A 14,061-nucleotide genomic window follows, 5' to 3' on the forward strand; every position below is an offset into this window, starting at 1 on the left:
TTCAGATCCACACCAACATTGGTTCTTGGCCCATACTACACTCCTCCAACACGTTTCATGAAAATGTGTCTGTTAGTTTCTGTGTATTCCCGTTGACTGACAAACACAGAGGCAGACAAACCGTACCAAAAACATAACCTCCTTAGCAGAGGTCATTTAAAAAAATCCTTGGAGTTTCGAACAATCACCAGTCTGAGTCAAGTAAATAAGCTCTGCCAGCTTTGAGTCCCTTATGGAGAGGAGAGAGAGAGCAAATCGCAAAGACGAAGGTGCATGTGAGCGGGTAAAGGAAAAGATGAAGAGCTTTTTAAGTGGACCAATATCTAAACCATTAGTACTCTTTGCCTGTGATATCATATATATTCTATATATCTTATGAATCAAAATCAGGTTGCCACAAATTCTATGTGAGAAGCTAATGACTTCATGTTCAGTCATAAACAGTTCATTAAAACCAGGGATGGATTACCGAAGGGCCTACCGGGCCCAGGCCCATGGGCCAAGAGCTCAGGGGGCTCCTAAGCCATAGCCTCTGCATGAAGTCGCAGCAGTTATGTATCTCTTATTTGTGGTATGTATCTCTTATTAATGTATTTTGTTTTTTTAATTGATACATGTCATTACATTTAGGTAATTTTTTGCGAGCACACAATTTTTGCCGGCCTGTTCAAAGGGGTGAGGGGGCCTTTTGCATGTCCAGGCCCATGGTTTCATAATCCGTCCATGATTAAAACACTATTGAATTTGTATAAATATGAATACATTGTTAAAACTCTAATGCCTGTTGGCAATTAGGCTTGGACAACACATCAAAACACAGAAAGAAACTCACAAGAGAACACCACGATCTTGAAAGAAGCTTTAAGAACATCTGCAAAGTGAAAAAGGAGTTAAGCACATCATATTATGTTTTTATTTATTTATTTATTTTCCTCCTTTTTTTTTATTTTTTTTTTTTTACAATTTTTCATATTATGATTTTTTACAAAATTAAATAATAGTTTTCACTGTAAATTTTAGAGAGCAAATATATCTTGACAAATAACATGGCCTTGGTGTGAATATTTCAAATAAACAGATACATTTATAGGTATAAATTACAAATCATAAGTACAAAAATAAAGATTTTGATGTTTGTATAAAACATTTTCTCATATTATGAACGATGAAAAACATAATTTTTATTAGCTAATTATTTTGGAACATAACTGCATAAAGGCATCCATTCTGTTAAAATATGATGCCTCTCATTTGAAGACCTGACACCGGATATTACTCGACACATGTAAGGAATCTATTATGAAACAATAACTCTACATATACAAAATGTGAATGTCTTTTGGGTTTAGCAATGTTAGATTGTTGATAAAGATATATTTCATGTACTGTTGGAGTGCTAAGACATAACTGTTTTATTAATAAAACATCTGAGGGTCCAGTAATATTTGCCCTAGGGTGTGCAGAAGTCTAGCATACCAATGAACGTTACACTGCTTGTGTCCCTCTTTCTCACAGGTTTCCCCATAACTGTCTTTCAGTAAAGCTGTGCTTTGTTGGAAATGGTTATTCTGGTCCCAACCTACACCTCTGACTTTCAGCGTCTCATTCCCCCATATTTGGCACATTTTCTGTGTATGACTGTAAGTGTGTCCCTCAGAATAGGCGGCCTCGGCCACTCTGACTTGCTCACTGTCTTGGTCCACACCCTGGGTCCACCATGACAGAGAAAACAGGAGACGAAGAAGCCCGAAGGCCCAGTGTGCCAGTCTGTGATCCTCCACAGAGGCATAGCAAGAGGCTAGAACCCCGTCAACAAAAAGAGTGCCTTCTTCTGTCAGGGGAGCATAGACTCCCACCTTCTCTTCCAGTGACACTGAGGTTACCTTGGATGGCCTCACTCTACCCCCTGATCCGCGGACAAGGACATAGTCTCCCTTCTGCACTCTGCTAGCGAAGTAACCTTGGTACTTGCTGTGATCTACTTCATAATAAGAAGAATAAAATAGCAGGTGATTAGGTGTTAGTGCAAGTCTTTGTCCATCCTCTGTGCCCAGCACTAGGAAAATAGACCTGCTCCCACAGTCCTTGTGTAGAAAGACAAGGACCCGGCTGAAAACTGTTTGACCCGACGCTGTCTGGGAAAGGACTTTGTCTCCAGGCTTCAGTAAAGACATAGGTATCTGCCTTCCTCCTTCCATAGTTACCTGTCCGGACCCTGGGAAACAGCCACCTCTCTCAAGAGCCACAGAGTGATCTGAGGAGGAGAACAGCCATCAAGATCATGTGTCAGTGATAGTAGTTCTTGAATGTGTCAGCAATAAATTAATGTCATTCGAAGACCAGAAATCTGTGTGAATTCTCAAAAAACTAAATCTGAGCAAACCATATAACCTCAATTGCACTTACCAGCTTTGACAGAGCAGTGAACATGATGCTTGGATTCATAGTGGACCCAATCAAAGCCAGCCTCCACGGCCAGCTGGGCCAGAAGGCCGTACTTGGAGGTGTTGCGGTCCGAAGTGGTGATGTCTACGGCACGGCCCTCATAGTGCAGAGAATCAGGAGGATGATTTCCATCCTCGTCCCAGGCCTCTGTTACTCGCAGTCTGGTCTTTGGCCACTGCATCATCACAGCTAGCGCCAGCCTGTCCAGGCAGTCCTTGCAGCGCTGCAATATAAGGGGTAAGGTGTTAAAAAAGTAAAATGTGTTCAATGTAGTTCTGCTATTACAACATGCTTTCACTTATTAAGGGCATATAAGGTTATGTTTTATGAACAGGTTCTACACTGAAGTTAGTTTTCCACCTGAAGGGAAGTAACATCTTGAGCTTTTAGTTAAACCCCATTAGTTTCCTATTGTTGTACACCCTGCCCAATCAACAGGTTGTCACCATCTCAACCGCCTGAAGTGGAGACATCCTCAGTTATTCATTCACAGTATATATAGAGAGAGCCCTTTCAGTTCTCTTCCTCTTCCACTTTGGAGTTTATTCAGTCGGTGACAAATGCCATCCAAATGCCACTGAGACTATACAACAGGATACTAATCAGTTTCTGATGGGTTGCACGTCTTTGGTTGACATCATCAAAATTCCCTCCTGTATGCTCAGCCTTCGTTAAAGGCCATCTCCAACCCCCTCCCTCCCCTTTTCTCAAACAATCAGAGAAAAAAGCTACTGTAACCAGATTCCAGCATTCCTTGGCCATCCCTGCAGGGTGAGAGAATAATCAAGGTCAATTCTCTTTATTGCCATTGGGCGAGTTACATTTTTTTCTAAATCCACTGACGCCCCTTGGGTCACTTTGTGCACATTAGTTATATCATCGTGCACAGATCTGAAAGTGTGAAACAATCTGTATCCATTTTCAATACAAGATTCATTATTGATATTACATCTTAAAATATTTCAGGTTGTTACATTCATTTAATCAATATTCAACTTAAGAACGCAATTTATTAACTTGCCTGCATTTTCATGGAAATAGGTCACCTAGTTAAGAATCCAAGCACAAACTATGGGTGCCATGTTCATATAGCACACTCCATACACTATGCTAATTAAAATAACTTTTGTGGACGTTAAAAAAATGTAATGATGAAGAAGTGAAAAGAAATTTAAAACAAGCATGAAAAATGTATTGTGCAATGCAGTAAAGGAACACAGAAAAGTGAAATGCATTGCATGTTTCAAGATATAATTTCACATACAGACATTTTTATCTTAGAATTGTAAGTGGCTAAAGTGGGAGCACAACTGGTACCAGTTGGAAGTTGGTTTCAGCTGTGGTGGGCATAAAAGCCACTGCGTTAAGTTAATATTCAAGGTACCAGTAATCTAAGGTGAGTCATTCTACAGTATGTGTGAGCGTGTATTTGAGAAATCGAGAGAGGGAGGATGAGGTTCTTGAGAAACCAAGTGAGCAGGGAGAAGCTGAGCGTCTGGCCTGTGCGAGAGGGCAGCGGGGTGGAATGTATGGGCGTGCTCTTGGGAATGTGACAGCAAGGGTGAGAAAGAGAGAGGAACAGAAAACAAACTGGGGACATTTTCCTCCTGCGCCGCTGTTTGACAGAGGCGTTTCATTGTCGGAACCACAATAGAGGCCTTTCCAACGGTGGCCATTACTTCAGCAGGCGAGAATTTTTGCACAGGCAACCCCGCAAAGCCTCCCCAAGGATGCACAAAGGCCGGCTTTCAAGCCAGATCAAGGAGAGGGCACATGCATACATACACACATGCTAATCCCAGGCATCAGGAGGGCACTCACACTTAATCATAAAAACACATCACGTACAATCATTCAGAAAGGCAGCATAGATTAGACTTCCCGTGGGAACACAGCGTGTAGAGTGGCCTGTGATAAGACCTCTTTATTTACTATTTCTGAGAACCCAGAAGCTGGACGACAGTTTAGTGTTAGGACTGGTTATTATGACTGGCAGTCTCGGCAAAACAGCATCAGAGCGAAGGTCTGTAATGGAAGCACGATGTAGCTATGCAGTGTCTCACTTGGCACATTTGAGAAAGCCTTCAAATCAGACCTTCTCAGACACAATACTATTACTAGTCTGTGTCTTTATTCATATTATCTTTTGTTAGATACTTTCAAATACATCACCCTATCAATGTAATGTGTTTGCCATGTCCATAGAGTTTAATATACACACATAGAGGACAATTGGCTCAGTGTTCTATGGGACAGGCCTTTCTGAGATCTTTCAGAGGCGTAACAATGTGTGCATTGTTCGCTCCACTCAGACAATTCACTGTGGGTTTCCTGATTTCCTCAAGCAATCAAGCGCACATTAACAGTTATTACGTATGATTGAAGCTCCGTTTGATTGGGTTATTAGTTGTAGAGATGCACCTAGGGACTGAACCTGCCATGTGATGGTGCTACCGTAGCAACACACGCCATCCCACATAACAACCTACACAACCTCATCCTACCAGAAAACCTCCCCGGTCAAACCTGCAAAAAGCCTCGCTTCCCAAACTGTATACTGCATAATGTAATCAAGCCATGACCACTACTTTGGTGGTTTATTACCCTAACTTACAACTCTGACTCATTGGTTTGATGCTCTTTTTATCAGATGTAGGCTTATGCAGTGGCCACTGCACTTTTGACTAGCATGCAAACCCTGCCTTGGAGGCATACAGAGTCAATGGGAGCAAAAATAGTGACAGTTGCTCTGCCCAACAAGAGTTGGTTAAAGATTACAAAGGTGACTAAATGTATGATTGCACATTTGAACACGGAAACGGGAACACGAAAACGAGCCTACTGGTGAACATTCTGTGGCTAATTGAAATAATGAAATGATGAAATGAAGAATACTCTGGTGACACACAAGATCTTGATCATGACAGTAGTGGTGAACCTCACAAAGTTGGTCACTTGAAAGATCTATTCCCTCCTGAGTTCCTCACCTTTGTCATGAAGCGGTCGGCTTGAGTGTGCTCTTCGTCTTTGAAGTCGACGTGAATGTTGTAGTTGCACACCAGCTCGTTGAACCGTTCGGAGTCGCGCGTAATCTTGCCCTCTGGCCGCCCGCTTGCGCCGAGGTTATTCTCTGAGATTTGGGGTACATACTGCTTGTACCTCATAGGAATTAGTTTGCGTGGTCTGGGACGGGCACCATACCCCGGTCCAGGACCGCATCCGTGGACCAACGGCGATGTGTATGTGCACACCGACAGCAAGACGAGCAGTGCCCGCCTATGCCACGGAGACAACGTCATTGGCGTGACTTTACAGCGCTGGACACCTGCTGGTATTTTGAGATGATTCTTAGAGTAGCCAGGTCCATATCCTCCTCTCGATGCCTGATGGTCTTGTAGCCTATCAAAGATCAACTGTAACTAAAGAAAATCCTTTCATGTATGGAGCTCAGAAGCAAGTTATGTCATTTATTGGTAAATAGTGTAAGTATCCTATGTATAATTCAAGACATGTTTGCAATTGTCGAACTGTACATGTTTTTTTCAATACACTGACAGACTTTCTTGTTAATATTTTTCATTTGTGTTGCTTATGTAAACTAAGTCGGTCGAGCTTGCCCTTCTGTGTTACATACTTTAAGTCCGCGAAAGGTAACAGGTGTATCACAGGTATCCAATCACCTAATGTTCTTTGATCCAGACATAACAAGCAATTGGCACGCAACCCTTAAAGTCCATATCCCTCGTATGTCCGTTAGTTAATTAAAACACAATATTTGCCTTCACTCCAGTGGTCCATAGAAGACACCTCCATGCCAAGCTTTTCGTTATTCTCCGTTGGCAGTCTCCAATAGAGACTGAGGGCTCCTGTCCGTTTTGCACAAGCCGCCAGGTCTTATTTGTGACCGGACAAGATTGCCCTCCCTTCCTGCGCGCTCTGAGGGCGACAGTGGCGCACACGCCTCCAATTCAACCTCGTGCGCCATACAGGATAACTGTCGTTTATATCCTCTCATGAGTCCCCCCACCCCATTTATTATTTTTGAAAAGTTAAAAGTTCTTGGTTATACCTTCTATCACATCTACAAAACCTTCTTGAACTTATATTTCTCTGCACTGAACACTAAGAAACTGCATGCAAACTTAGACTTGGAATGGTGGGGTAGATTGCGGTGAAACAGTAGTTTCCCAGGGGATGAATTGAACAGAAATGCCTTTTGACGGTAGTGTATAAATAGACCGGTTTAAAGGTGAGGGTCTATGACACACAGCCAGCTCTGCACAAGAGCTTCCTGCTGAAGAGACAGTGCAGCCCTGACACACGCGCTCTCTCAACTCGGTTAATCTCCCTCCTTTTGTTTTCTCCTGAACCACAAGACATGGCCTCAGCGCTCTGAAGACCTCTTGACTGGAAACACCCAGTGATTCTGTCAACATAATATTTTTATCCACTTCAGAACAATGGCTTGGATTTCAGAAAGTAATAAAATACCAAATGATAATGTCTTTCTGCTTTCCACAAGTGATAGAAGAAAATTAAGCCAGGAGACTGCAGATGACTTCCTCCAAGTAATGTTGCACATCTAAGCATTTCACAACTCATCTAATTTACTAAGATGCTAATTCACTGCCCACAATAAGGTCATGGCATGTTTCAACTTCAGGTTCCTGTAAACACAAATGTTTTTTGTTAGACTGTTTAAAGTGGTTCTTCTGGAGTCGTGACTCAAAGACGGGTTTGGTAAACAATGAAAATGCCTTACCTATGACAGACAAAAAGGGGAATTAAATAACTTCATTTGGTTTCTGTACTGCAGGTTCAATGTGTTTGCCGCCTTTTCATTCTGTAAATCAGTGATAAATAAGAATTTCACATGATTCAGTGAAGTGTTTAATGAAATAAATAAAACTTGTTTAGTTGACATCACTGGCATTTGCCACAATACAAGACTGACTAATGGTTAACTAAACATAACTGAGATCCTATCAAACATTGGTTATTGTACATAGAAACTGTGTGACTCACAAATGATTAATTTGAGCATTTGCTCAGAGTTAATACTATTTTTGGAGGTTTTTTTCTCCAAAGTAATTGTCATGAATACCTTGATCTCAACCACACAGTGGTTTGTTTGTCATCCTTTTTATATGTTTTTTTGTATTGTATATACTTTATCAGCACTAAAAGTAGATGATACTTAGACATGAACAGCCATTACAACAGACACTGTTGACATGGTATGTCAAGTTGGTTTATCATATCCTTACAAATGATTTTATCCATGTATGGTCACTGAAAACTGTCCATCACCTAGTATATATATCCAATGCTTTATACTATTCTGAACTTGACAAAGTATTTAAGGCAGTAATGGTCCCAGGCAAGTATAAATGACATTTGGAGAGAAATGTCCAGAGCGGTTTCATGATGCTTGATGGAATGGTGATAACTCGTGTCAGTCGCACTGATGAATACTGGGTAGGACTTTTAAAGTGACACAGAGAAAATGACGAGCAGCTTAATTCATTTGTCAGTTTGTCAATTAATCAGCCTCTAAACACTGTCGCTTCTGCCCCTTGTATTGGATGCTTATGAAAAATAATTTACTTGTTAATCACTGAATACCACCCAGTCTTTTTTCAAAAGGATGCCATCTGCCTTTTACAACTCAGACACAGAGGGGGAAATCCAGAGAGGATTTTTCAGAGGATCCTGACCTGCTGGAGGGAGGGGTGCTGGGCTTCATCTTCCTGTCTTTAGCATAAACATCCAAGAGTTTGGGTTTGGTGCAAGAGTGCACATGATAATTATCACAAATAACTGACAAAAACAAGGAATAGCTCAATCAGAAAGGGAAAAAATACACTTTCATGGTGGACAATCAGTGATAAGTCACATCCTTTTCAGCTGGAACAGAGAAGAGACAAAAAGCCACTGCTATCAGACATGAAAGCGAGAGGCAAAACGAAAACAAACATCTGTGCGTTTAAAATGGAAATGGTGTAATTATTATTAGTTTTTATTTCTGCAGCCTTGCCCCCCCCCCCTCTCCCGCCCCCACCCTCTTGTGGCTCTTAACGGCCCGCACTCCCCCACTTCAGGATGGGAGTATATTGCTCTGTGAATGGCTCTGTTTCCTGCTCAGCCACAGCGCAGAAAACGAGATCTTTCCTGCTCGGGCTATTCTACCCCTTTGTTCTATTGCATTACTGCATTTCCACCTGGGGTCTTGGTCACATACAGTTGACTTCTAATTTCTCCCGGGTCATTTTTTTATCTCAGGGCACCATTCACAGCGCTGTCACACAACTGTCAATTCCCCATTTCCCCCCCCCAGGGAACCAACGTGTAGAAGTGACCCGTCCATAAGAAATGTGCACAGAGGTGTGTGAACATTTTCCGTGTTATGTAGACACAATTCTGCGACGGTTGTCCTCTCCGATGTCTGCTGTTATATCGCTGGAGAGCTGAATAGACACTCTGAGAGCTTCCTGACAGAGGCCATCGGGGAGGGTGGGTGGAAGGTGGAAAAGAAAGTCAAGGCACTGGCAGCCCACCCCCCACCAGCTCCCCCCATCTCTACCAACCAGCAGCAGCTCTGGGCCAGCCCCATTCCACTGTCTCTCACCCCGTTATCACTGCAGGAAGGGGCTGGGTGGTGCAACTGAGGGTTCAGCGGTGAGAGTGGATGATTTCTGGCTCGAGAGCGTCACAGAGTCAACATGAAGCTTCAGATGGTACCCTTCACCTCACATAACACCCTGCGCAGCTCGCCACCAACGTGATGGGAGATCACAGGCGTGCACGTACCCAAAACACTGCAATCTGTCCCATGTATATACATACAAGTGTGTAGCATTACAGCCCCGGAGTCATGTCAGGGTTGCACACAGAAGTTTATACGATGCTTTTCTAAAATAGCAACAAGCTCACTGCCTATATTGTGATTGTGGCGATGCAGCAACAGACTGGACAATAGCTAACCAGGGTGGAACTTCCTGACCTGAGACAAGCAGATCAGAGGTTGAAAGTAGAATGCATATATACTGTGTATGTCTGATAAGGCCCTGATACAAATACAGGCTCTGATAAAAACAGGTCATGGCTTGTGTTATTCATGTGTGACCACCCTAAGTGCCACCTCAACTTCTGACTCATTTCTTTCGAACTGCTCTGTAATTTTGGGGGTATGTATAATAACTGTGCCCATTTCTGAAGTGTATCATTCAAGGTAAGAGGTGCTACAAGAGTGGCTAGTGTGGGCATTTTGTCTGGGTTTTGGGAGTGCTGGCTGAGTGTGTGAAGTGAGTGTGTCATGAGTGTGCACACAGGATGGTGGGTGGGTGTGTGTGTGTGTGTGTTGGGGGGGGGGGGGGGGGTCACTGACAGTGCCACCAATTATCAGTTGATTAGCAAGAAAGTCTCGCCTTTTCCTGTGCGCAGCTTTTCTGCTCGCCAGAAGCTAACAGTTGAAATAATAGCCCATAATGCACTTTGGCACACACTTCAAACAGCCAACTGTCAGGAAAGCTAATCTGTGTCTTTTTCCCCCCTTCATTCTTGTGTTTTGACAATAAAGATAGCCTATCTCATCTTGTGAAAGGCTGGCCGTCTCCCTCTTTGTGTCCGACATGCTGAAGTAATTCTGAGCAGTGACAAGCAGCCACACCTTTCTAACAAACCTGATATTAGTCCCCAACCGTTTACAATTAAACACTGACGTGGTGTATTGATCCGTCATAACCATTTTATTTTCAGGCAAAATCTATTCTGTAACCCAGTTTATTTAGAGAAAAGTATTTCTACCATTCCGACCCAATGTAAAAGACGTAATTCAGCAAAGGCAAATTATGTAACATTTGCTGCCATCAATAGATTTATTAAAATTTAAATTCTACATCAAGTGGCACAATCTCTCTCTAAAAAAGAAAGAAAGAAGTAATATGACTCTTTAAACACCTTACCAATCAGGAGTAATTTTGTTGCCTTTGAAATCAAGAACCTTTGGCAAGGCAAAACAAGTGCAAGGAAGAGGGACGGTGAGAACACTGTTATGAGGGGGTTTATTTGTTACCGGCTCTGTGTGCCTCGTGGCACATGAGGCCTCAACAGATTTTCTCCATCTCTTCCTAACGGCTGCAATCCCACTTGGCTCGTCCCATGAATTCCAACACGCTTCTATCCTCTCCTTCTCCACTGCACGCTTCCATGTGTTGTTTTGGGTGTATTTGTTTTAAACAGAAAATAAATCAAATGGTTAATGTAGTTATAAACACCGCTGCTGTTAGTCATGCTTCTAGAGAATAGTGTGCTGGCTTCTAAAAACTGACTCTTCGCTGCTCTGTCCACCATGCTGAAATAGAAAATGAGCGAGTGAAGCTTAAACATTCTTCTCCTCATTGACAAGCATCTCTTCCTACCATTTTGACTGCTTAAAAGGGGCTGAGATGGAAATAAAAGCTTACCTGTACCTTTTTACTGTATATGGACCCAGTGATAAGTTGGTCTGTAATAGAATTCTACACTGTTAGTTACATGATAAGGCGGGGGGATCAATGGATCCTCTTTTCAGTAAAGATGGGTGTGCATGTTGTATTCTACTTACAAAAACTGTAATCTGTCCCAATTATGTCAAGATAAAAATAAAATCCAGTGTGTTAATGGAAGAAAAAACATGACGTTTAATACAATCTCTGTACATTTTTACAAACATATTGTGGGCCAAATTCCTCTATACTTGACATCTGTCATGGTATTTTTACCGTCCCTAGAGACATATTAAGCATGAGACTTTCTATAGCTAGTTAATATGATCAAGAATGTTCATGAATTTGTAAAGTGGGGAAAAGCAGCTGCTAAAGATCTGCATTTGGGGGTATTTACCAAAACCTGACCTTATACGGTCACAGGAAACCCCGCTTCAAAACAACAGGCCAAAATATCTAATTTGTCCAATTAGGTCATCCTAAGAAGGAAAACAAGAAGTGAAAATGCAAACAAAAAAGAAATCAAGTGGGAGAAATTCATTAACTCAGGATTTCTTGTTTCAGACTTGAGAGAAAGGGGGGAAAAAAGAAAAGGAAATGGATACTCAACAAGGAAAACGGATGGAGGGTGGCGTGGTGGCAGTGTGCGGGAGAAGAACAGAACGACGAGTGGCCACAGCTCAACACTGTGTGGCAGACAGCGGCGACTGTGCTGTGTGCTGTTGAAAGACAGCAGGAAAAATAACGCCGCTGATTAAAGCAGCGGCAGACGGGCAAGCAGGGGCGGCTGGCACAGATGGACAGATGGACACGCACGCCACCCACCGCCTTCTTGAACCCGCACGGCGCTCACCCACTTCTTGAACCCGCACGGCACCCACCCACTTCTTGAACCCGCACGCCGCCTTCTTGAACCCACACGCCGCCCACGGCCTTCTAGAACTTGCACGGCGCCCACTCCCTTATTGAACCCGCATGAAGGTACATCAGCTCCTTCCCCGAGTAGCTCTGCATGAGCGAGTTCAGTCCCTCTTGCTATCTGGTCATTCCAACATACACAAAAGAAAGAAGCCTCAAAATTGGAGTAAGGGTAAAAATACATTTATTCATACATTTTACCCTTGTATAATTTGACTGGGTAAATAAAATGACCTTCCAAAAAAAAAAAAGAAAGAAAAAATTCCTACAGTCTGCAATCCAAACCTTATTCAAGAAAAGAACTGAGCTGAACACAGCTGAAATATTTTTAAAAGTTTGCAAGCTCACTTTCTCCATTGGTCCCCTGAAGATTTCTTGTGGCATAAATCTTCATGTTGACCATTTACTGTCCATGCTGTCTAGGTCATCCTTTTACAATTGGCTAACCTGTGAGCTGCAGTCATGGCCTAAGAACCGCTTGGCATGAGGAACAGGTCTTCCCCCCCCCCCCCATTACACTCACTGTTGCAAACTCATTAACAGTATGCGAGGATTTCAAACAAGTTAGTGGATAACCTGCTAATTATAAGTGTCAAGTTGCATTTAAACAACCATAGAAGGAGAGAATACCTTGTACACCCACTCAACACTCTTTAAAAGGATCATACGGTACTGCGAACATTTGGAATAAGTACCGATTTTGACTGTGGGGTGACTGCTGAGGCCAAGGGACAGCGGGAAGGGCCATCTACAGATAAGACAGCTGGAAGACACTGCCCTCTACTGATCAGAATTTAAAGGGCCGACAGGACAGGGAAACAGTGTCATAAATGCAAAGCACTCCCTGCACCCACTACCATCCTGCCAGCCCTCATAACTCAACTCAAGGGCCCCCAATTTGGATAAGGAGGGGGCAAGTAAACTACGTGCAATTAAGGGGGCTGTCGCAACTTAAAGTTGTTCCATTTATACAACACATAATTGTGATAAAGTATCCATGACCTAAAGGTATAGGTAAAGGTCACCTGTTCAATCCCCTAAACTGGCAACTGTGCGTGGGGGAGTGTATAAACTGTGCTTTTCCCTCCCTCAACATCCACAGCTAAAATGCCCCTAAGCAAAGCTCCTAACACAGTACTGCTCCCTGGGCACTATAGAAAGGCTGCCCAATGCTCTGGGTGTGTGTGTGTGTGTGTGTGTATGTGTGTTCTCACACCTCATAGTCTCTGTGTGGTAACTCCTCACTGTTCCTAGTGTGTGTTCATGTGTGTGTGTGTTCACTGACAACGGATGGGTTAAATGCAGATACCTAATTACGCTAAGGGGATTAATAAAGAATCTAAAATCTTTGTTGTTTTATTTGTTTGTTTGTTTTAAGTTTCATCACAAGACACAGACTTCACAGGGAGAGGGTTGCACTAGTCAATTCTGACTTTTGGAGAATGCCAGTCCCCTAACAAAATCCCCCACCTCTCCATGAAGTCTAAACACATGAATGGGACATCTAGACTGGAGCAGAGTGAAGGTGTGCATGCATGGCTTTCTGTATCCTTAAGGTGCATGAGGTGCTTTGCATTTATAGTGGTAACATAACCACAATAAAGTCAAACAAATCAACTTCCTGATCCAAGTGTTTTAAGCATGATATACACATTATAATATACATTAAAATTACTGTCCAAATACACATTGTTTGCTAAGAGTATAAAAACAAACAGACCAACCTTCCATTTTGTTTAAGCATTTTTCCAAAATATTTTGTAATGCCACACATCCATGTATTGCACATTTCCACTCAACTGGTCTAAAAAGATTTAGGATATTATGGATGGCCTGTGACTTTCATCGCCCACCTTAGCAAAACATTTCACCCATCCAATATTATATTGCACTTAATTCACACAAGACAATGAGTAAAAAACACATTTAACAGTATTGATATTAAACTTCACAGTTTACGTGGTCTAAGGCAGATGGACATTCCGTCAAATGCTCGTAATATCAGTGCATTTTGACTTAAGCGCCCTCCATGCTGTGTGAGAGCATTACCAAAAAAAAAAGACGACTTCATCGGTGTTCACCCAACCAATGCCTTAAAAATCAACCCTCACAATGTCCGTTCTCCATTGACCTGAAGGGGATCTCTTCCGACTCTTCGCCGAACATCTCCCTTTAGCAGTGGCTAACCCTGTGAAAGGTGGTTTAAGATGAA

General features: G+C 42.5%; 1 protein-coding gene across 1 annotated transcript; it reads right to left on the reverse strand.

Annotated features, from left to right (window-relative positions):
- Window positions 1–1,415: 1,415 nt before the first annotated feature.
- Window positions 1,416–5,744, reverse strand: dhh (desert hedgehog signaling molecule; the record flags this gene model as incomplete). The annotated part of the gene is made up of 3 exons (XM_080833743.1): window positions 1,416–2,254; window positions 2,407–2,668; window positions 5,433–5,744. 3 exons carry the CDS (start codon window positions 5,742–5,744, stop codon window positions 1,416–1,418), a joined length of 1,413 nt encoding a protein of 470 aa, XP_080689869.1.
- Between the last annotated feature and the right edge of the window lie 8,317 nt (window positions 5,745–14,061).

This window comes from Sprattus sprattus (genome assembly GCF_963457725.1).
Source record: "Sprattus sprattus genome assembly, chromosome: 2".
NCBI classification, from domain to species: domain Eukaryota; kingdom Metazoa; phylum Chordata; class Actinopteri; order Clupeiformes; family Clupeidae; genus Sprattus; species Sprattus sprattus.